Source organism: Pongo abelii, chromosome 2, assembly GCF_028885655.2.
Source record: "Pongo abelii isolate AG06213 chromosome 2, NHGRI_mPonAbe1-v2.0_pri, whole genome shotgun sequence".
Lineage (NCBI taxonomy): Eukaryota > Metazoa > Chordata > Mammalia > Primates > Hominidae > Pongo > Pongo abelii.
The window spans coordinates 118,833,606-118,859,114 of record NC_085928.1 but is presented as its reverse complement, the minus strand read 5'-3'; the positions used below and the strand labels follow the sequence as shown (position 1 = coordinate 118,859,114).

The following is a 25,509-nucleotide window of genomic DNA, read 5'->3' as shown; positions in this document are numbered from 1 at the left end:
TTCATCAGCTACTGAATCACAGCCCATAACTGTATCTATCTTATTTATGAAAATGTAGTTGGGGAGATAATGAGATAATTTTTTAGGAACTTTCCAAAGAAATCAGAAAAATACTTGAGATGTTATTGGGCAAGGTATTTTTTATTTTTTTAAATTTTTTTGAGACAGGGTCTCTGTCACCTAGGTTGGAGTACAGTGGCATGATCTTGGCTCACTGCAACCTCTAGCTGCTGGGCTCAAGTGATTCTCCCACCTCACTCTACCAATAGCTGGAACCACAGGTGTGCACCACCATGCCCCACTAATTTTTGTATTTTTTATAAAGACAGGGTTTCGCCATGTTGCCCAGGCTGGTCTTTAACCCCTGAGCTCAGGCGATCAGCCTGCCTTGGCCTCCCAAAGTGCTGGGATTACAAGTGTGAGCCACCACTCTGGCACGGGCAAGGTATCTTTGACTTGCTTGTGTCTCACTTTTTAATACAGAGTTTGGGGTTCTTAACTTTCCCCCAAATGCTATTAGATTGAGTCTGAAGAGGTCACTATGTCTTTAATTAATTCCTTCAGAGAAATAGAGTCTCAATAATTCCAATATCCAGACAAAACATTATAAACACAATCAACTGCTTTCCAACTACGAGAGCTGAGAAGTAGCAAAGTATGAACTCATAATGTATATCTAAGCTAACCTCACTTTCTTTTACATACCTTACTTGACTCCAGCCAATAGTAAAACCAAATTAAAGGAAATAAAAGAAGTTAGGACATTTAGTGTACTGTAAAGAGCCCTTCATAGGCATATCAATGGCACATCATTTATGTTTGTTTCCCTTTCACATATAAATGTCAAGTTTTTTAAAAAAACTATTTTCTGAAAAGCTTTATCTTTTAATTGTCTCTTTTTGCTTTTTCTTAAATGAGGTTTTTGCACACTTGAAATTCAGGATGGATGTTAAGTGCAGCAAGGTTAAAGTATAAATGATTCTAGAGACATCTTCACTGAAATGCTCATAAAACTGAGAGAAACACCATGTCTAAATCTAGCCCGTTGGCTTAGTGGAAGGAAATTATTTCTCTAGCAAAATGAACATAGAAACCAATATTCTGCTTGCCTCTCAGAAGTGGTTACATTAGCAGGATCTTTTAAGTCAATAATCGGTTATTAAAAGTTATTATTACTTCTTTAGTTTTATTTTATCTTAAAATTGACCTGTTATGTCTCTATTTATTCCTTTAACAAGTTGTTTATTCATCATTTGGAAAATCTACGTATATAGCAGGATGTGTATTTATTTATGTTTAGAAACTTAAGTGCTTTGGAAATGGTTTTGTGTTACTTCCTAAATACAGTCACCCTATTATAGGACCCAGCACCATATCTTGTCTAGACTTCTCTTTTCTATTTGTTTAAATTTAATTTGATCCACCTTTCCTCAGCACGTAATGGTAATGGAATTTTATCCTCCCTACATTGTGCATAAACATAAGATAGAAGAGAAACGAATGCTCGGTGAATAGAAGCTTAGAAGAAAGTCATTGATTTTCTATGTGAAAAACTGGCAAATATTAAATGGAACTTGATTTTTTTTTTAATTAGTGTATTTTCATCCTCACTTGTCTTCTGGCCTTCCCCTCTTACTTAAGATTAATAATTGATGGCATTTCTTCAATTTTGAGAGTCTTTCAGTCAATCTCTTTATTTCATGAGAGTTTATCGTCACCAGGTAATAATTTCAGGATTGTGGCTTTATGGCTCTCCCATTCTTACGTGGATCACATGGAGTCTGCGCGCTCTGCTTTGATTTGAACCCTTTGCCTTGGCTTCTATTGGTTGGTGGCTGCACCTCTGCAGCTCCAGAAGAAACCACTAGCTCAGAATCCGACGGCCACACGTTTCTCCAGCAGTTTCATTCACATTTCTCTTCTTCTGACCTCCATGCCGAACAGACTAAATGTAAAACCTGGAGACGTCCTGAAGGAAAAATACCCTATGCTGCATGATAATTGTTTACTTTTCTAATCCTAACCTACCTTTTTCCTTTTTTATTTCTATCTTTTGTACCTATTTTTCTTAATTCTTTTCCCCTATGAGGGGAAAATTAGTTTTAAAATCAGGCAAGTATTTGGGATCCCTCAGCATATCTAGAACTTCTGATCCAATGCCTTTTTTTTATTTTTCAGTCAGTTTGCTCCCAGGAAAGCCTTTTTGTGGAAAACAGGTAAAATAAAATTTACTTTTCCATGTATTTAGAGGAACAACGTCTGTCATGTGTGTCTTGTATATTCATAAATATATATCCCATATATGTGTGTGCTTGAATATATGTATTAGCAGATACATATATCTATGCGTACACACATATATATTAACACATATATGTTATTTAACACATCTAAAAATGATCTAATTTGGAAAAAAAATTTTCTTTCAGTTAATTCCAAACAGAATTGTAAAAATTTTTCTTATTTAAAGTCTCAATTTCTGGTCCTTGCAAAGGTATACTTCCTATTACCTTCACCAGGCATTAAGAATAATAAATATTGAGACATCACAGGAACTTGCAGTTTCATTGGCTTATTTAGTAGTCCGCTAGAGGCATGCATATATTTGGTATTATCAGCCACTTCCTGTGCTCCATAACAATATATAGCTATACAAGTAACAATTGGAAAAATATTTTCAGTTTTTTTATTCTAAACAATCTATTTTTCTTCATAAAAGACTTGACCTTGAAAATCTTATCTAAACTGACCTAGATTTAGCAGTGTACCTGGCATATGAGTTAGTAGGGGGAGGTAGTTGTTGTAAAATAAATGGGTTATAAAATTTAAAGAAAATCTTGGAGATAAGAGCAAAAATTCTTCAAACTTAATATGTACCCTTCAAAAATCATTCTAAATTGACATATATATTATAATGCCCCATTGATTTAATTGCAGATACTCAGGGCAAATTAAGGAATCCAAATTAACTGCACTAATCACATTTAAGAGGCATCAAAATGGGCAACTTGATTTGAAACTGTGGTATCTATAAATAAAGTGGTGGCTAATTTTATTTCAGGGGGTTACTTAATGGGTATTCCTATACCATTGATTAAAATGGAGACTGTTTGATTAAATGCCAGTACTCAGAGAAATTTAAACTGGACATTAAAGATGATTGGCTTAAAAAATTCTATCATTCATATTTGCAGTTGGAAATCTTCAAGTAATGTGACTAAACCCCTTAATAGAATAACCTCTTCCGAAGAAGAGATATAATTGAGAAACACATAAAAGGGATTCACAGAAAACTTCAAAGTCCATATATATTTAGACAAATATTCCCTATTTACAGTAAAATCAGTAATCCATAAGCATTGACATCTTGCAGGTGATTTTAAAGGATTCCAAAAATACTCTATCTTTGCCAGAAAGATGAAGTGAGCATTTACAATTCAGATTCATGGGAAACCTTATTCTCTAGTCTTCTAGCCAATGATTTTCCCTATCTTCCTCCCTAATCTTATCCATTTACACTTGAGTGTCGCTTATATTATGTTGGATTATATCCAACATTACAATAATTGGTCACATATATATGTATTGCATATGTTAACAGGTCTTGATGGTCCTGGAAACCAAAAATCTAATTAAGTGACTTACCACCAAAAATAAATACATTTCTTGGATACCTGCCTCTGGAATGTCAATATTTCATTATGCCAAAATATAAAGAATAGTTTTAATATATTACTCTAAAAAATCACTACTAATATATTTAATTAAATCTCTATTATACCTATATCAATCTCTTTTCTCCTCTTCTATTCCCTCTACTTCCTCTTTCCTTCTTTTCCCCTTACCTAGCATCGGTGTCTTAATCCTAGGGTAGAGATCTTAAACCTATCCTACGGCCATTAATTTATTATGGCAAAATTCAACATCATATAAATAAAACTTTGTATGGGATTGATTTGTGCTGTAGTAGAGTACACATCCATGTAACACAAGGCATTTAGTACCTTTAGGTTTTATATCATAAAAATCATGTTTTTCATTTCCAGTAGGCTCTTGGAAGACAGTAACATATGCAATGAGACCTATAAGAAAAGACAGCTCTTTCGGTTGGTATGGTTTACTTTCTTAAACTGTGTTTTTTTCAGATTATGTGGTAGAATCAATGTTAAATATTAGTGTACTCGTGTAAAATATATCTGTTCATTTAAAAAAGTCTGGTTATCTCTTTGTAAATCTTGTTACATAGCTAGCGTGGAAGTCATATTGGATAGTATGAGATATGAGACTGGAAATCTATCACTTCGTCTACAGTTCGTTAGGGTTCTTCTAGTTTTCTGCTAACTTTTGTAGCACACTGTTTTAATTTTCCCAAATTAACTTTAGTAAATTACACTGAGTTAAATTTTCCCTGACAGATTGCAATTGTATATATATTCTCAACACTGGAAAATAAATCAATGATAGCCCTACTTGGGTAACTAATTTTTAATTTTATCTGTTATAATGTTTCAAACTGTGTGTTTTCAAGGGTGAATCTTATTTCTGAAGAAAGATATGAGGTTCCTTCCAATTAAAATGAAATACTTAAATTAAAATCTGTGTAGGATAAGGGGAAAGGATGATAAATTTTTTAAAGTTCTATACTAGACTAGAAGCTCTATGAAAGCAGAGGGACCATACCCATTTTCTCACTGCTCTATTCAATGTATATCTGACAGCCATTGTAGAGAAAAGTGTACACAGTACTATAAGTATACTCGGTATCCAATACATATATTTAATGTGTTAATGTGTTTATGAATGTTGGGATTTACCTCCGTTGTAGGAATTGCTACAAGAACAACAACAAAACTCTTATCCACTTAAAAGAAAGAAAATGCTAAGAAAATCAGATGAAATGAATGTTGAGAAAGTACATTTTTGGAATAAGTCTGGACTTTAGAACCCATTATGGGTAAAATTAATTTGTTATCTTACACTTTGATTGAAACAAAAAACAGAAGCTTCTTTTTGGACTTCTTTCACTTTTCTAGATTGAACTATTAGGTTTATTATGAAGTCTTCCTTATGTATCATTAGACAATTAATTTTCTTTTCCACACTTGAAGATTTAAGAAAATAGCTTTGCACTTCTTTTGGAAACTCAGAGAAAAGCTAAAATTTACCATTAGTCCTGCGCTCACACACTATGACCTAGTTTGTTTAGGCCGATATAGATAAAACATGGGTTCTTGTCCCCTAAAGGCCAATTAGTTTTACATAATCCCAAATCTGTCCCCAAGCCAGAGCTACCATATACTCAGGTTAGCCATCTCAAATATGGATTTCATCATCCACCCAAATCACCAAGCACAGAAACTCAGAAGGGTAACTTAGCACAAAGCCATTCACACAATTGTAAAAGCAATTCGAGATGTAGATCATCCCTAACCCATGCAAAAAAGATGCATTTAGACATAAAGGAAAATAAATATTTTCAGTTATGTTAATCAGCACAGAAGCAGAGCTTAAAATATATGCTTTACAACTGCCTTGGGATGAAATTCTAGTTACTTACAGGAGGGCCAGCTCCAATGACAGATATCTCATTACTATCGTCTTCCTGGATTCTAGTAGGTGATTCCAGTAGGAGAGTAACCTGTGCAAAAAAAAAAAAAAATACATATAGACATAAAGGAAAATAAATATTTTCAATTATGTTAATCAGCACAGAAACAGAGCTTAAAATATATGCTTTATAACTGCCTTGGAATGAAATTCTAGTTACTTACAAGAGGGCCAGCTCCAATGACCAGATATCCCATTACTATTGTCTTCCTGGATTCCAGTAGGGGAGGACCAAGACTGGGCTTAGGGGAGAAGGCAAGACACCTGTACATGTGGTTTTCTACAATGCCTATGATCCCACACCCAAACAGATTTGGAATTCAATACTGGACCTCACTTTACCACTGTTAAGATGATAGTGCAATATAAAATAGAGAAGTACAAAATATATTTTAATGTATAAATACCTAGGAATCATAAATTAGAGTTACACATTATTTTTGAATCTCATTAATGCTAACCCCCTAAAGCGGCAACTTAAATTTTCTTTTTTAAATGTACAGATTATGGCTAAGGACAGTGTTCTGAGCTAGTGAGGTAGAGGTAGAGAAGTTAAAGAAATCTTAGGTTGCCTTATTGAGCAGGCGATGTGACATAAGTCTAAAGGAACTTCTTACAGCTCTAAAAGTAGCTCTACCAGGGAGAAGGGTGTAGACTACAACACACTAAATTGCACCCAGAAATAGTGGTGGCCACCTTCTTTACCCAAAAGGCCCAGTCACACTGGCGTTTACAGGAAGTCTGGATTCCTGCCATGGAGGTACAGAGTTCATGGCTAAAGAGATTATTGAAGCAGAATTAGTAATGGGAACAAGGGATCACCCCCATATGGAAAGCATCCATCTCATGCATCCTGTACTCTGAGGCTAAGCACCACTCCCAAATCATCAAGCCAATGTTTTTCTATAATACATATTTCAAATTAGCTTCAAATGAGATTATTGTCATATTTCTGGTGCATTCACTGTTGCTAAATAATGATTTTGCTAGACTTTGTAAAACATAATTTAACATAATCATGATTATATGGGAGAAGAATGAAGCTGAATTTGGAGATTTAAAGAGAAGGCAATCAGAAATGGAATACCAAGCTCTTGAAAAGGCTATTTATTTCTCCGCTCTATCTCCCATGGCTTTCTTGCATTTCAAAGGAGTTTAAGAGGTAAAGCCACCTGGTCATTAGTGAAGGTCTGGTATTCATACCTACAACTTGGTTTTCATCAAGTGGTTCTTATTTCTAAAACCAGCCATCCCTGTGGTACTGAGAACAGAGAGAATGTAAAATATTAATAGACGATGGAGGGCACTGAGTATTTTCATCTAATCTTTCACTCGAAAGTGCTTTTTGTTTTGTGAATATTCTGTACCCCTTCCTCTTTTGCTTTACAAAGTTCCTGTCACAAATCAGTTATTTCATTTTTATTTCTTGGATCCATTTATCTTCTTATGTTTGGCTGAAATAAAAGAAAAAGTTTAGTGAGTAAAGTTAAAGCAACACTTAAAATTTTCTTTGTACTGTCTGTACAATTTTGTCGGTGAGTATTTCAATCACATAGTGTACTTCAAACATCTCAACAGTACATTATTGTCTTTAAAATATTTTTCAATGAAGCTACCAATCACATCTGTGAGATTTGAATCAAGGCTTAAATATGTCTCATTGCTAATATGAATTAGGTGTTATATTTACTGATCAATATTTACATTCCCTTTACTTATTTATAATCCATTAAAACCTTAAGGTATTTTACTGAGGCATTATTTTTATCTTCAGAAAAAGCTTTGAATTTATTAACAAAGTTATGCTTTAGACAGATTGGAAACCAATGAAAATGCAAATTTCATCAAATTTCTCTGTAAAACACATGCAGTTTTGCATATTTCTTAGCGATACTCTAGAGTCTTCAAACTTCGCTTCTGGCTATTGGATCTCTTCCAATACATTTACTCTTTTTTCTATGTGAAGTTTGAACAAATGTGTTCTTTCACCTGAGGAGCTTTTTTTGTTATTCCCATTGTTCCCCTTGGAAAGTTTTGTGTCAGTGTATAGTGTTTACATTGTTGTTATTTTCAAAAGTTTTTCTACATGAAAAGAATTAAAGGGTTCTTTCCTCTGACCATGAAGGTTAAACTCAGTGGGCAAAATTCTTACCATAGGTTAATAGAGTAATTTCTGTGATTTCTATGCTATCTGTCAAAGCCTTGGTGATTTCAGATGTGTATCTCATAAAGCTGGAACATGAATTAACAGCTTCTCTGGATCTATGTGCATTTTTCCATTGACAATTATTTTGTGCTAAAGAGAGAGAAAAAGTCTTCTTTGGTGGGAGTTACTTTTAGAATCATTTAAGATCACAATTACTTCTGAACATTAATTAATTATTGATTTCAGTCAGGAGAACTTATCCCCCTATTCTCTTTGCAAGAGAAATTAACAATTACATTTTATGACATGTCTTTCTAGTTGTTTCTCCTTCACTGACAGAGGGATCATGTGACATTTCTAGGTTTGGTTTTTCTGTTTGTAACCTGTGTTATGTGTGATGTGTCATCTGTCTATACATCATCAAAGTATTTGTAACACTGGGAGGCAACTGGTTTAATGAAAAGGGTTGGCAGGAAGGGTCTTGTGTGGATGACCTTCCAAGAAAAGCCTTGCTCTGTGCATACCGACACCATTCATGTAAGGTAATCCTGTCCCTGTGCATCTTTCTGGTGGTCGTACTCCAGGGGCAACAGAGATGGCTCAGGGAGAACATCTGGGAGTCGACAGAGCAGCTCAGAAAATGAACTCAAGTGGTCTGACCACCAAAGGGCCTGGAGCAGCACAGACTCCGACAGTTCCAACCGCAATCTAAAGCCCGCCATGACCAAGACGGCGAGTTTTGGGGGCATCACGGTGCTGACCAGGGGTGACAGCACTTCCAGTACTAGGAGTACCGGGAAGCTGTCCAAAGCAGGTAGTTAGTACTGAATGTGTTTATGTCCTGTGGTATTTTTTGGATTCTACCCAAGCCATATGGTCACCATTCCCTCTGACTTTCAGTTGACTGATAATGATGACATTAATCACAGGGATAGCTGGAAATCAGAAGGTACAATTTAAGTAGGTTACTGCCTCTTTCCAGTTATGTGCCTAGGTCAAGTTACTAACCTCTCCAAGTTTCAGTTTTCTTATCTATAAAATGTAGGTTATATAACTCTATATAAAATGTAGGGTTTGAATGTTATTCAAACCCACCTCAGTAGACTTAGTGTTTATGTATTTAATTTAAGTACTTAAGTTTATTATTTAAGTTTACTCAGTAAACTGAAGTTTAAATTGCCTTATTTATATAAAAATGATTACCATGGCACCTGCATTACAGTAACTACCTAGCAAAAGTTTGCTGTTGCTTTTAAATTTAGTAATATGAATTATTCCTTAAAAACACACCATAGGATAATTATAATATTAATAGCTTTCGTTCTTGCATTGGAATGCTGTTAGTACGATCCTGGGCCTGGTTTTTAACCATTCTGTGCCTCTGTTTTCTTCATCTGATAAATAGAAATAATAATAGTACCTATATTGTAGAAATATTATGAAGACTAAAAGAGTCAGTATACACAAAGCAACTTGAATAATGTCTGTCAAGTTATAAGCCCCCAACAAACTCTAGTTCTTATTCATTTTTATTATTGCCATTTAATGTTTTCACCCCTGCTTTGCAGATAAGACAGGTGAGTGTCAGAGAGGTTTAGAGTTTCTAAGTTACCTGGTGCTTGTATGTTTTTTTCCAAGTGAAGCAAATAATGATATTCTGAGGTAGGAAGTTCAAGTTTGCATGAACAGTCTTTGGAAGGTGAGTGATGATGAGAGATCTAGGAGAGCCATTAACTTGAAACAACTTTGAACTGATGGAAGCATACACCACGATGCTCACATGAGTCTGCAAAATGCCACCATGGTCGGCCATTTCTAGCTCTTCTGTCCCCCAAAGGTTATTCACTATTGTTTTTGAATTATTTTCAAATGTTCACAATTAAAATACCTCCTAAAATCTCAGGAAGGTGACAAATGACCATTCACTAGCACTCCATGAACTGAAGTTTGTGATTTTAATATGTAATTGTTTTTGCTTTGTTTTGGTTCTGCCCTAGAAAATCAAATTCTCTGACCCTGTCTTGGGTTGGGTGGGGAGGTGGTTGAGAGTTGTGATTCTGTTGTGTGCTCTGGGTGTCAGATTGCATGGGTGGAGCATTCAGGATCCTGAAGTGACAGGTGAGTGGGAGGCTAAGGCAGGAGTGGGATGAAGAATGGAGAACCCCAGTTAGAGTTTAGACACGGGCTGCCCTGAACTGTGGATATTTCCCAATCAACCTTTACACTGATGTTAGGGCCAAGGGGTTCCCCACCTCCATGCAAAATCTGGGTTCATTTGCTAATGGTTTAACATAATTAGGTTGTTGAAAATTCCTCCTAAAAATTATCTCATGTTTTCGTATATAAGCAGAAAATTAATAGCATTTAGTTACAGTCACTACATAATACACACACCCTGATTCTTGGAAAGATTCAGATGGGTTCACACTGCCTTTATGCAATTTTTATTCACTAATTGGTGAGTTCTTGATTTCTTACTCTAATTAATTGCTCTCATATTCCACTATTGTAGCAACTGAAGTAAAGAAAATCCACTGTAGTACACTTGAGCTCTTGTAAACTAAGATAGGTTTAATAGTTTTAAATCTCCTTAAAATGTGAAAACCAAGTACTTTAAATGGTGCACTTAAAAATTCCAGCACACCAAAAGAGCTCTTAAGATTTTTAAATTAATAGTCATTCTCCATGCACCAACCCCCAATCACTTCCAAAGCAAAGCTCTTTGGAAACATTTAAAACACTTCAAAAATGTTAAAATGCCATGTTCTTTGAAGAATGATTAGAGATCGTTAAGTGCTTCAGATTTTTTTTTCTTTTAATCTAAGTGTCTCCATTTGAAAGCTTGTCAAAGTGCAGGCATGGAAAGGGAATAAAAACTTAAAGAAGACCAACGTAGGATGTCAAAACAAACTTACAATTTCCCAAGATGGATTTATGAAGCAAAGCTGTCAGTTTGGCTGTCATGGAGCTTCGGAACAGCAGAAGTTTTCAGTTTTTTACCTAATCGTTCACAGTGGAATTGCAAACTTTTTTATGACCTTTTAGAAACCAAGTCTGGAGTTGTGACATTTAAGTTACTCTTCTCCTCCTCTAATTACATAGATACTAGCTTTAAATAGATAATAATGAGACTTTTTCCACATTGGAAACACATTTTCCTACATTTTGGAAGGAAGCATATTACTGAAGTATGAATGTACAAGCACATTCTCCTGAGGCCTGGGCTGCCTACCAGATGCCCAGCACACATTTCTGGAGGCAGATGATGCGATTGTATCCTCCTTACCAAAAGCACTTGAATGACACCTGTGCGGCAACCTCAGCTGTTTCTTGTTAATAGCAATGTGGTTAAGAAATAAGAGTATGACATCAGTTTCTTACCACATTGACCTAGCTATACTGTCACTATTGTTCCCCCATCTTGATCTTCCAAGCAGGGTTTCTCAACTTTAGCTCCATCAGAATCACCCAAAGGATTGGTTAAATCCCAGATTGCAACACTCACCCCCAGAGTTTCTGAGCCCGTAGGTCTGGGATGGGGCCTGAGAATTTGCATTTCCAACAAGTTCCCAGTTGATGCCAATGCTGCTTGCCTGGGAACCACACTTCAAAAACAACCGCTCTGGATAAATAAAATGTACTTTTGTTTTGTTTTAATAATTTTAGGTGGTCTGGCTTGATGTTTTCTGGATGCAAGGCTATTCCTGCTATTGTCACATTCCTTGCCTACATCCTGGAGTATTTTTTGATCCAATGCAAGACATCTCGTGTTTCTACCACTTCCTCTTCTTTGTCTTTATCTTTATTACTGCACTAACACATCCTGGATATTCTCTTCCTTCTTGTAATTTTGGAAGCTTTAGGTTATTCTACTGAACACTGACCCCCTGAATCTGGAAATATTTTCTTGAATTATATAATTCAGAAATAAAACCTTTATGATTTGTGGTCCTTGTAAAAGAAAAATTGCACCAGATGGTGCAGGCAAAAGAGAATGTATTCATTATTATTGCAACAGGGATCAAGACTACGATCTCTCTTTTTAGAGAGAGAACTGAGCTCCACTGAATCGAAAAGCAGGAGACTCTTCAAGCACTGGGGTGAGCTAGTGGCAAAATTTTGCAGGACATTATAGAGGAAATTGGGTGATGTGATCAGGCTCTATGTGTTTGCTAATTGGTGCTGTGGAAGTTAGGCTCCTATCCTCCCACAGAAATTGAGAGATAGGGGCTCTATTTTTCATGATGATTAGATTTCAAAGGGATGGCTCCCAGGTACTTAAGAAAGAGCTTCCTGGATTGTAAAAGTGGCAAGAGGCTAGGAGATTTACATCTCAAAGGAGCATAAATGCTCTAAGTATAGGGAGGTGAGGAGCCTCTAGTCTGGAAGAAACCAGTGAAAAGTTTGGTCAAGCTGAGGGGAACATTAAGGTCATCTTCCTTACCATTGCTCACCATTTAGTCTGGTCCCTTATATTTTACAAAAGGGTATGTTGAGGTCTAAAGTAGTCACTTCCTGAAGAAAACACAGCTAGTAAGTGGCAGAACTAGAATTAAAACCCAGTATCCTTCCTCCCTGGGAAGTATCCTTTCTCCCTGGGAATGTTCCCTCTGCTCCAAGGGAATCTGCCTATGTCCTTCCCCTTCTGCCCTGTCCTTTCCTGGTTTTTCATTTTGTTTTGACTTGTGATCTCTTTTTCTATCTTTTATCATGTTTCCCATTTTCTTTTTTCTGTTTTTCTCCTGAGAGTTCACCTGAGTCCCTCACCTAGCCACTCAGATGTCTTCTTTTTTCTCCTCCCTGTGGCTACCCTTTAGGGTTCAGCTTCAGTTACTGAGCTTTCCACTGTGAGTAGCATGGAATTTTAATCTAGTATCTCCTGGAACTTGGCACAGGCTTGGTCAGGGCCCTGGCCCCCGTCTGTGCCTTGCTTAAATGATAAGAAGATGAACATGACCTACAGGCTTAGAGAGCCATCTGTGGAGTCAAGTTTCCTGGGTTTGAGCTCGGATTCTACCACAAACTGAGCTTTGGGAAATTTAACATATCTGAAGATCAGTTCTCATCTTCAAAATGAGGCTGCTGTAAAAGTTAGATTAGACAATTCTTATAGAGCAACTAGCACAGTGATTGTCACATAGGCATACTGTATAAATACTTGTCATGGTTATCATTAAACCTTTGAAGAAAGAGAACCAGAAATACTTTTAACTCTCAGCCATTCTAAATCTTAAAAATTATCAAATATCAATTTCATTTTTTAAAAAATCTTTGAACACTTCCAGTCCCTTGCCTTTTACTAGCATTTGTGTTTTATCACAAACTTTAGCAACACCGGCTGTGTGTGGAATATGGCTCTCCCTGGCCTTGGTGATTGATGTTTACATGCTGGTCAAAGCCAATCAGAAGGGCCAGTTACTAAATCCTGGCCGTACGTTGATTGCTGAGCCATCCTTTTGAAGAGGTTTGACTTTATTTTCATCTTTGCATGTGCAGAGAATTTAAGCCAAATTTAGGTTTCCTTCCTTCCTTTAACCTGTGGAATCAAATCATTTACATTGTCTTCTCATTTCTCCTATTGATGCTGCTTTTTTTCCCTCAGGTAAGGGAAGGGTATAATGTTGTAAATCAGTGATTAATGGCCATCCTTCTAAAACCAAAATTAAATTACTCTTTGGATTGGATTGTGACACTTCAGTCTGTCTGCATCAACCCATCCCTCCTAACACACACAATCATGCCATCACTGGCTTACAGCTCAAATCTGAGTTAGAACGTGCTCCCTTGGCCCCAACTCTTTTTCAGTGCCTAGCCCCTCAGTCTGGAGATGAGCTGAATCATGTTTGTATAACATTAAATATCGTGGTACAGGAGGTTTTGTTGTTGAATTAAGTTGTTGCTGTTGACTCTAGTGTCAAATGTGTAATGTAGCATCAAATTATACACAGCAGGTCCATAAACACACACTACAGTCTGCATTGGGAATATGACCACAGAGTCATAATTTCAGTGATATAGTCTCAAAACTATTATTAGCATTTTCAATATTCTTTTTACATTTTTTATTTTTTCTCCCCATGCCTTATTCATAGCCCCATCAGCATTCTAAACCACTTAGATGGAGCATCCTGAATTGACACAAAACTATCATTATTAATAATCAAGTCATGGGGAAAGCAAGAGAAGATGCCCAACTGAGAACACTTGTGACAGGCCATGGTATATGCATACGTACAATTTCAAGTGGCAATGTGGGGTCGTGATTAAAGCTTGAGCTATGGATCAGTCTGCATAGACCAAATTCCAGCTCTGCCATTATCTAGCTATATGAGCTGACCTGAATTACCTAACTTCCTTATACTTCAGTTTTCCTATCTGTAGAGGCAGTATTAGTCATTATTTAAGTGTTTATTCAAGTGCTTACACATACTAACTTGTCAATAAATATTATCATTCTTCTAAAAATTATTATGCTCTCCAATTGCCCCTCTTCTCTGCACTTACATGTTACGTTCCTATCACTTATTTTAAAAGAACTCCAGTTTAATTTAAGGGCATATTGTTGAATCTTGAAAAGAGTGTTAGTGATGGATTATATATTTTGACTTTAATAATACGTAAGAATGCATTTTTAATAACATAATCAATAGTGTAGGCTGATGATTTAATCAACCTTGTGTACTACATTCTTGCAACCTGTGATATTACCCATGTAACCTATTAGTTTGAATTTGCAGTAATATAAATTTTACTTAGTGTGTTTTCTCTTGGCTGCTTTGGTTAATACCTAGTACCCAGGAGAGCTGTGGTTAAGGGTACTGGGGCTGCTTGTCTCTTGCTGTAGTGAAATGCCAGTGAGTGCCCAATGGATATATTGGGATATGTTTCTATTTTTGTCGTTAAATGGTGGGACAGAAGAGATTGTTAGATTCACCTTAGGGGCTTTGGCACACTGTTCCTGTTACCTATGTGTTTGAAAAATTCGGAATCCATAAACATCACGATTATTTTACTATTCTGTGTCATTTAAAGGATTCTCAGTCATTATAAGGCCAAGCCCTCTTTGGTCCACATTTTAGCTATATTGATAAGACTTCTTCAAATATGTAAAATTCAGTGCAGTATCATAAACACTTAAATATATTACATTAATAATAATAATAATAATGCCCACCATCTATTTAATTCCTTGCCTTTTTTTTTTTTTTTTTTTTTTTGACGGAGGCTGGCTCTGTCGCCTAGGCTGGAGTGCAGTGGTGCAATCTCGGCTCACTGCAACCTCCGCCTCCCAGGTTCAAGCGATTCTCCTGCGTCAGCCTCCCGAGTAGCTGGGACTACAGGCACGTGCTACCACACCCGGCTAATTTTTTGTATTTTTAGTAGAGATGGGGTTTCGCCATGTTGGCCAGGCTGGTCTCAATCTCCTGACCTTGTAATCCACCTGCCTTGGCCTCCCAAAGTGTTGGGATTACAGGCGTGAACCACCGTGCCCAGCCCATCCTTTTTTTTTTTTTTTTTTTTTAATCCTTAATATCTAAAGTTTCAACTTTACACACAAAAATAATAACATTCAATGGTTTAAAGTTGCCTCTGGCCAGATGGTTAGAAAAAGTCAGTGTCCTGATTCATCTGTGTCTCCCTGACACTCAATCACATTCTCCTAAACCATGCCACTCCTTAAAAGGGATCCTATTTGATTTTGAAATGTGTTTGCTCATATACACTATGATCCCAGGTCTTCTACTCACACATGAAGGTAAAAGATTATTTATGACTAGGCCCCTTCAGACTTCAGCTGTATAGGTGTCGGAGAACCAGTACTTCAGAACCATGCACATGAAATTCACATCACAGGGCTCTTCCTTAAGCTGCAGTCTCTTTAACCACCATCCCTGTCATTTTATTCATATTATTTCAGCTTAGTAAGACATTTCCATGGTACTAACTACTTGGGGATATAGGAGGGAGTTTTCAGGTACTGAGTTCAGAGCTTTAGGGTACCCTTTACCAATTTATCACCCTAGTAGTTTGTGAAAAGGCTGAGAGAAAGTTCTCATTCTTAATTCCTCTTTTCCCAGAAAATTGACACACCTGAAAAATACGTAGCAAATATTTCAATAAAATATGCAGCCAAAATATGAGAGGGGCATTAGTTAATCTCATCCTACAGCATGCATCTCAAATTCTTTAATGATGTGTCACAGAAAAGTGAGCATTTAGACTCAGATTGGTGCTTTCTCTCATCTCTGTGTGTTGAATAATTTGTTGATCGTATCCCTTTGCCAGGTTCTGAGTCTTCCAGCAGTGCAGGCTCCTCAGGATCGCTGTCCCGCACCCATCCGCCTCTCCAGAGCTCACCCCTAGTCTCAGGTGTGGCAGCTGGCTCTCCAGGCTGTGTGCCTTATCCAGAGAATGGAATAGGGGGCCAGGTTGCTCCCAGCAGCACCAGCTACATCCTCCTTCCACTTGAAGCTGCAACAGGCATCCCGCCTGGAAGCATCCTTCTTAATCCACACACAGGTGAGTTACTACCTGCTTTATAAGGGACACAAGGCTTTCAGAAGTTTGTTCTTATGTTTGATCTTATGAATTTGCTAGCAAGTATTCTGAAAATTCCTGAACAGGAAAGCTAGTTGCATGAACTGTTACGAAGCATTTTTGTTTAGAAAGAGCAGATTTATAGCAGTATCTATAACTCTATATTTATATCTTCATATCAATATTTATATTGATGTGTAGATATAGATATTTCCAGAAGCATCCACTTTTCTGTCTTTTTTCTTTTACTATGGTGTCTCTCATGCATGCTTAATAGCTAAGATGAGAGAAAATGGTGTGATGAGTTGGGATATACTAATTAAAACTTTGTGTTTCTCAGTCTAAATCCCCAGTTAGCTTGTATTGTGTCAAAAGTGTTTTTGCATCCAAGGATATTTCTGGAATTGAAGTATCAATTGAGACATATAGTGACCATTAACTCTAGAAGTTGCTTTTTAACCTTAGCATTTCAGCCAGCTCCTATGAAAGGAATAAGAAATAGCAGTGGCAAAGAGAATACAGAGAGAAAATTATTGTGTATTTTAGAAATGTCAGGCTTAGACTGATTTTGGCGGGGTTTAGAAAATTGTTCATTTTATGATTATGGTTTCTTCTGTGATGAATGGCCATTGGTTCTTTAATTTTGCATTTTTCTAGTGGGTCAGTTAACTTCCACATTGATTTCAAAAGGCTGAGGGCATTGAGATTCTAACATCAGCCAATGAACTCAGGAACATCTGCCTATTTGCAGGGGAAACTTCTCAACCCGGAGCATTTTTGTCTCTGCCCCCAAGGCCATTCGGCAATATCTGGAGACACTTTGATTATTATGACCTGGGGAGAAGAGGGCTGCTATTGGCACCCAGTAGGTAGAGTACAGAAATGCTGCTAAACATCCCCCAAGGCCTAGGACAGACTTCCACCACAGAAGATTATCCGGAACAAAATGTTGGTTGTACCATGGTTGAGAATATCCGGCTTAGAAAGCTTGACATTGACTAGTCACTTCTTAAGATGTCTTTATTAGGGACTGGCAATAAATTGAGTTGTCTTGAAAGAGATCCGAAGTTTGGTTTAGATCATTCCAGACTATTTCTTCAATTAGCTAAACTCGAAAAAGCAAAACTGGATAAGTATCTCATAAAAATGATCTGACTCAATCTTCTCACAAATGTAATGCTACTAGTAATTAGGAAACTCAGAGAAACATGAGAACTGTAGTAAAATAGTTACTTGAATAATTGCCACATTTTCATAAAACATATGGCACATTCCCAAGTCATGGTGTTTGATTGAGACATATTGAAAATGCCATAAGCTTGAGGGAAGAAAGGCATAATCATTTTATTGAAAACCGTTTGAAAGCTTCAGATTAGATACCTCTAAGGAGGATTTTTAGATGCTTTTATTTTATCTGGATTATTGTAAGCACTATAAAGAAAATCAAAAGAAGACCAGGATCATATTCTTTACTTTGGGCACTAATCAAAGTACTGTCTGACTTTGCTGGCTTAAATTCTTTCACTTTTAATTGAGGTAGAGGGCTTGCAGAAAAGAGAACATTGTAACCACTTGTTTTGAGTGGTTTGTTTTAAGCAAAATTACAGAGTGTTTTGAAAAAGCTCTACAGAGTATTTTTAGGGTACAATGCAGGAATATTATTTGTAATGATAGCATAGTTGTGCAAGTGTATGTGTATATTATCATCTATAATCTTGTTTATAGAAAAAAGAAACAGAATGTTGTTTGATGCCAAGTCCCAATTCTTATTCATTGGACCGAGTCATTTAGAGCTGTTATCAAAATATCTCTTTTGTAAAAGGATCCCAGCTAAGGAAAAGGATTTAATAACACTGTTGAACAGCTTCTCCATACATATTTTTCTGATCTGACAAATGCTAAATTTAAAATATCCTAAACCAAAAGGAAATGTATGCTTATATTGTATACTATACAATGAGATGCAAGGTGAATTATGTTTCCTCTTTTCTAGAATATATTTGTTTTGTAAATTGAAAATATGTACATGTATGCGTATGTACATATATGTATTATATATAATGCATGTTATATATATAGGTGTATCTTTAGTATATGTATGTGTGTGATGTACATGTATCTACCTATCAAATTTCTTATATGACTTTTACTGTTGAAGCTAAAGGTTTGCCTCCTCTGGGCTGGAACTCATCTTTTCTGTCATTGTTGTGAATCTAGAAACTACACCTCTCACCCTTTTTAAAGTATCTTTCTGCCAAGTACACAACAGAAATACTTGGGTGTTAGGAACCAAGATCGTATGACTATTTTGCTTCTCATTTGAACTGCCCTTGGGCTCATTTCCTTGTTACAACCATACTTACAAGCTCCTGTGCAGAGGAGCCATACTTAGTTATTTTATTTTATTTGTTGCTTCCCCAGAATGGATAAAAAAGTCTTAGGCACCGTGCTGTTGCTCAATAATTACACCATTATTGAAGGAATATCTACTACCCATTATATATGTGGGATGGATAATGGAGCAGTTTTTCAGCTAATGTCATATATTTGGAATGTGGTTCATGTGCAAAATTATATTTGATAAAACATCTGTTTTAAGCAAGAATAAGACAAGTAATGATTTAAAAATACTAAGGTATCTGCCAATCATGTGCCTACTAAATGAAACAAAAATGAAACTTCTTTTGTCAGCACAATTGACTTGGCTCTTACTAAGTACTAAATATTTGGCATACTGAAATCAACCCACTCACATGTACCCTTGCAGTTTCCCCAATATAACCATAACTTTTAATTTTGTCTGGCCTCAAACTCAGCTTTCAACCGGTCCATTTCTAACTTAGGGCCTCTTGCCTGTTCTTTCTTTGCTTTTCAGGCATCTGGACGAGTGAGGTGTCACAGAGGCTGTTTTTCAAAGTTGTCCCTGTATAACATTTTCATCCTTCCAAGGCAAGCCTGGAATCTTGGGTTTGATCTTCTTCCTCTGGTTGTCTTGGACCCAGCCTCCTTTTGGAAATTTTTAGCAGAAAGCTCAGCTTTGTTGGGCTATTTTACTTCAACTCAGTGCAATCCAGAAATGCCCACAGGCATTGGCATCCCTCAAAAACTTGTTAATGTTCATATATGTTATTTTGATATTTTTCTTGGCCATTATCTGGTGCAAGTTCAAGACTGTGTTATATAAAGTCATGCCATTTGCATTGACTTCACTTTGAGGAGCCTTTTAGAGCTGTTCTCTTTCAAATGCTTCTGATGGACTTCCATAATTCTATATTTTTATTTTTATCAGGACTTCTAGCATCTATTAGTCCAAACTGCTTGCACTTTTTTTATTAAATGAATCATGAATTTTGTGTTCTGTCTATAAATGTATCTTTGCAAGGTCTAAGTTAATCCTTGTCTATCCATAATCAGTAGCTCCCTTATAATTTAACTATCATCTTCTGAAGACTAGGAAGAGAAAATTTCTTCCTCTCACCCCTTCTCTCTCTTTTTAAATAATTACCTTTCTTGACAGAAGGGTAAATTCAGAAATGCTTTGGTGTTCAAAACCAAGAGCATATGATTACTTCACTTCTTGTGTGAATTGCCCTTTAGTTCATTTCTTTGTGAGGAGAGTCCATGCTTATTTTTTATTTGCCTTTTTTTTTTTTTTTTTTTTTTTTTGCTTTCCTGAAATTGATGGCAAGGTCTTAGGCACGGTGCAGGTGCTCAATAATTACATTATTATTGAAATAATATCTACTACCCATTATGCATGTTGATGTGGATAGTAAAGCAGTTTTTCACCTAATGTCATATATTGGAGAGAAATGAGCATTCTGCATTTAATCCTTTTCTCTGCACCTGCTCTGCATTCAAAGTGCCCCGGCTTATTTCTGTCATTGCACTCTCTTCACCTATGCCAGCACCCATGCCAAGGCGTGCTGAGCGTGCTTGTGTGGTTTCTGACATGAAAACCTCCTCTAGGCTAACTAGGCCGAGGGCCAGCCAGTCCTTTTTTCCTCTTTAGTCTTCGGCAGCTGTCATTCAAACTAATTGCTTGTATTCAGTGTAATTGCATCTGGATTGGTAGAAATCATAGAATATAGAGAGGCTGTCATTGCCTGAATTGAAAACCAATCGTCACCTATCCCAGGTCTCTTAGGAAATTGCTTTTGTTCTGTTCTCTAGCATCCATCTTCTTTTATGTTTCTCAGTTCTTTCCATATCTCCTTGGTGAGCATAAAAATCAGTTTTTTGTACTCCCTTCTCTTTCCAGAAGAACCTGCCATCTCTCTCTACTTAAGCGAATCCTTAGTGCTTTTTCTGTGCAATTATTTAGAAACATCTCCTTCTTCTAGCCCACAGCATATTAATCATATTTCAAATGGAGGACCTAGAATTTATCAAAAGACACATGAATGTTTTGGGATTCTGTTTGAAAATTCTAGTTATGATCAGTTTTTCATACTTCCTTAGTTTTCATTGGGGTAAATCAAAAGCCATACAGAAATATAGTAAAAATCCTTTCTTTTTCCTTTCCATTGTGCATGTACATGTGTATGTGTGTATGTGTGTGTGGCTGTGTGTGTGCACAGCATGAGACTTATTTTGAAATAATTCCAGATGGAGTTGTATGCCTGTCTCTCTGATTTTTTAACAAAAGTTAAGTACTTACAATTTTTATCTTGTCTTTTTAAAATATAGAACAAATGAAACACAGGAAAATTAAAGATTAGAACACTAACTGGGCTTATACATTTTTAATATTGAGCTTTTAAAAATCATTTTCCAAATTGCTGATTTGGGAGGAAAAATGGGTTGCAGTTTTGAAGCTAGAAGAAAGTTATTTTTCAAAACGAATATTCATTTAAAACAATAAGATGCATCTACGTGATAGGAAAACAAGTGCCTGGAAAATGAAGAACATAAAAAAAAGAGAGAGCAAGACCAAACAGTTGATTTTGTCACTGTTTTGCAAATATAATTCTGGCACATTTGCTTCCCCATCACAGCACATTATTGTTGGTTATGAAACGGATCAGAATTTAGATATGTTTCTGAATATGCAACATTTAAAGTTTCTTGTTACTAACACACAAATATATTTGCACTCAAAATTTGTGGTAATAATGGGAAATACTAACCTCTGGTTGCCATTCCTAAGTGAGCTGAAGTTAAGGCTTTTGCTCTCTACGAGTGAGCATGTTGTTTGGCCTTACTATAATCTCAGCATTTTCCTCCCCAACTTGCTCCATTTTACTTTCTTAATTTATTGAGCTATACAATATATAGGTGAAGTGCATAACTTGCACACATCTGAAGTCCAGACCTTAATAAATTTTTGCGTATGTGAAAATCAGTGTAACCTCACTCAGAATGAGACCTAGAATATATCTAGTCTTCCTATCAGTTTCCTCAGGCTCTCCCAGAGGTACTGATTTCCTTTATTTAGAATATTCACTTAGCTAATTAGCTTACTTCCCATGTTATAACAGTCTGTTCTTGTATGAATATCTTATGTGCTTTTTTTCACTAGAATGTCTCATTTTCTCTGGGTCAGTTTTTAAATTCTTTACCTGTCTGTCTTCCTTTTTTCTTTTTCTTTTTAAGACTGGGTCTCACTCTGTCACCCAGGCTGGAGTGCAGTGGCACAATCTTGGCTCACAAGAACCTCCCTCCTGGGATCCAGTGATCCTCCCACCTCAGCCTCCTGTGGAACCACAGGTGTGCACCACCATGTCCAGCTAATTTTTTGTATTGTTTTAGAGACAGAGTTTCACCCAGTTGCCCAGGCTGGTCTTGAACTTCTGAGCTCAAGTAATCTACCCACCTTGACCTCCCAAAGTGCTGGGATTATAGGCATGAGCCACCATGCCCGGCCCTTGCTCCCTTTTGTTGCAAATTTTTCTCATATGACTGATGATCCTTGGTTGTTCTTTATTTATATCGTTGAAGAATAAGGCTGTTGTTCTTTCCTCTGCCATCACACACTTCTTACCCTGGATAAGAATGCTTCTGCAAGCCTTATGTATCAGAACAATGTATGGACTGAGATGCTTTAGAATATGTGCTAGGGCAGAGCTCAGCATACTGCCTCCACCATCTCCCTTATGCCAAGATAAGGAGGACTTTCCACTGAAATATCAACCCCATCCCGGGAGATCCATTCTCTCTAGGTATTTTGCTCAGGTTCCTAGAAAATATTTCTGTGACTTCAGCTTGTAAACAAATATTTCCACTGCTCCTTTTCCAACAGGGTTACAGGATTTACTGAAAAGGGAAGAAAAGACTCATAAGTAGTTCGATGAACAGTTTGCCAATCCATTTCCTCATGTTCTGATGCTTCTCATTATTTATCTGCCAATACTGGGTGTTACTTCACCTTGAAACATGTCCTTCACCTCATCTGACTCCTCATTCATTGATTAATAATTTTCAGTTACGATACATTTTTTTTCATCGTTACCCAGTTGTTCCATGTACTCATTATGTAAAATTGGATAATTCACTTCAGTTATTTGGCATAATGGAAAGCGAATAGACTTTGAAGTCTTACTGACCAGGGTCATTTTCTAGTTCTCTCACTTACTGTTTTTTAATATTTCTGAATAAGTTGCTTGGTCCCCCTGAGTCCTAATTTCTTTAGAGTGGAAATGAGAATATACATCTGCAGGTTGTTAGGAGAGCTAAGATCATACATGTAAGGTTCCTGTTACTGTGCTTGCCACATAGAAAATCAGTTTGTTCTCTCCTTTACGCCCCCACACCCCCTTCTTTACTGCACTTTGCTCTTCTCCTTTCAGCTTTTTATTCCCATAATTTTTCCAGGAATGAGGCTTCATTTTCTCTTCTGAAAAACAGAGAAATGATACCTTTCTTCCTCACAGGAATTGTGATGAGGCTCAAATGATGCTATTTTGTAAACTATAAAATACTCCTCAAAGACAAAGCAATACTATGATGAATAGCAGTATTAATAATAGTAAACCATGCCATTATTTCATAAGGCAAAAGAATATATATTAGCTTTTCCATTACAAGATGATTCTGTGATGTACTACTTTTAAAATCTAAAACCCCGGGTATCCTTGCTTATGTCTATTTCGAGAAATGAGTGAATGGATATGTTATGTTACATTGTATATTTATTGGAAGAACTGATAATGATTCTGAATTGGTGACAAGGCTTAGTAGCGGCAAAATAAATGTATTGGTAAATAACTTGTGACTGAATGTAGCCAGAGGTGTGTAACTGGAAAGCAGCTGTTATCCTTCAGTGTATGTTATCTCACTAATGGCTGTGAGGTGCAGTGCAGCAAAACTTCTAGCTTTGTGAAGATTGCTTCTCCACACGCCTCTCCACTGGGTACCTCCATCCACAGATACATTTAGCTTTGGCAAAGCTCCCTGAAGGTGGTCGATTTATTTGCTGCTTCTTAAATTGCTATGGGCTCCCACTGTCACCTAGCTTAAGTGATGGGTCACAAACAGTAAGGCCTTCACATTGGTGAAGGTTTTGGAGTCTTAGATTTCCACTGCCCTGCCCCTTTACTTTAGGTTAGTTTTTGAGTATCTAACAGAGTGGTTCTTTATGTCAAAGGAGAGATTGAGAAGCTTACCTGGACTAAGCTCTGATTCCATTGCAGGCCAGCCCTTTGTGAATCCCGATGGAACTCCTGCAATATACAACCCACCCACCAGTCAGCAGCCCCTGCGAAGCGCCATGGTGGGGCAGTCCCAGCAGCAGCCGCCACAGCAGCAGCCCTCCCCGCAGCCCCAGCAGCAGGTCCAGCCACCGCAGCCACAGATGGCAGGCCCTCTGGTCACTCAGGTAGGGGGCTGGTTGGAAGGCAGGGAAGGGAAGTACCCTGAGATGAAGGCTGCATAGTCCTCAGAGCAGCAGAGAATCAGGGAGAAGGGTATATTTTACACTCAAGCCTCACAAATAAAACCTGGCAGCAGAGAGTTCTTTGCAGATTGATAGGATTTTATCCGAATCCTTAAGTTTAGATAGAGATGAATGCCCCATCCAGTAACTTGCAAGTTGAAAGCATGAAAGTAGGGAGAATAAATGATTTTTTCTTAGGTCTAAATGTCCTTTTGTTAAATGTATGGAGGAGCTTCTCTCAGAGACTGAACTCTAGGTCTTTGCATCATCTTCCTCCCCCATTCCTGTCACAGATCAAATGCTCATGTCTGCAAAGAGTCAATATTGAATTCTTCATCAATGGGAGGAACAGAAATCAGTCAATTCCAAGGAGGACTGGCTGTTCCTACATACTCCTCTTAGAGAGATGCGGAGCTACCTCCTTTGCTAGGAAGACACACAGATGTGTCCATAGAAACCTGAAGTGATTCAGGTAGGCTGCTAGAGTGAAACTCATTTTAAATTATTGATATTACTTATTTGTTTTGGGGCAGTATTTTCAGACCCAGAGGATCTAACCAGCAATATCAAACGTACATCAGTAACTTCTTAAATAAATAATCACTAAGTGCAAATGAGCCTTTCTCAAATGTGCCTGGCTCTGGTCTTTCAGAGCCTTGACTTTTCTTTGGTGGCTAGTTCCCCTCTCTGGAGTGCACTGAACCTAGAGAGCCTATGAAAGACAGTGGTGAAATCTTGTAAGATTTCAACCCCAGTGCTTTTCTGTCAGCTGATCAATTTTTTCTTTCTTCCTGTCTGTCCAGGGTCTGCAGGCTTCCTCCCAGTCAGTGCAATATCCAGCAGTCTCTTTTCCTCCCCAGCACCTCCTACCTGTGTCTCCAACGCAGCACTTTTCCATGGTACTGTATTATGTGTATATGACTTTTTCCCCTAGGAGAACATATTCTCTGATTTTACTAATTTTTTGTGTGCCACTGACTGACACTGGGTGGGTGCCCTGGGCTGACTATGTGGGGGTATGTGTGAATGTCTCATTTCTGAACATTACAGCCCATCTCTGCAAACAATGGTTTCCTTTCTGTCATCTGTCTGTCCCATGCTGAGTGCTTCTGTGGTCTGGTACCCTTTTCAGAGTATACCAGCTAAGAAGGAACTGAATGCCTTCAGAGTTAGAAATCAGGAACAGAGAGATACAGGAACTTTGCATGAGGGTTCGGGAAAGATCTCAAAGATGGTGTTGGGATGGGAACCATTATCACCCTTTGCTCCTGATGTAGGTGTCCCTGCAATTCCAATCTCCCAATTTTCTTTCATTTTTCCCTCAAGTCACCAGGTCATTTTGAGC

General features: G+C 37.2%; 1 protein-coding gene across 2 annotated transcripts in view; it reads left to right on the top strand.

Annotated features, from left to right (window-relative positions):
• The window catches only part of ARPP21 (cAMP regulated phosphoprotein 21), a 156,708-nt gene that overhangs the window by 74,586 nt on the left and 56,613 nt on the right, over positions 1–25,509 (top strand). Inside the window, exons 12-17 of one of the 2 annotated variants that reach the window (XM_054550349.2) lie at positions 2,179–2,216; positions 4,047–4,106; positions 8,338–8,567; positions 16,040–16,273; positions 23,923–24,107; positions 24,968–25,063. In XM_054550349.2, the coding sequence (XP_054406324.1) occupies positions 2,179–2,216; positions 4,047–4,106; positions 8,338–8,567; positions 16,040–16,273; positions 23,923–24,107; positions 24,968–25,063 (843 nt within the window). 2 annotated transcript variants of the gene reach the window in all.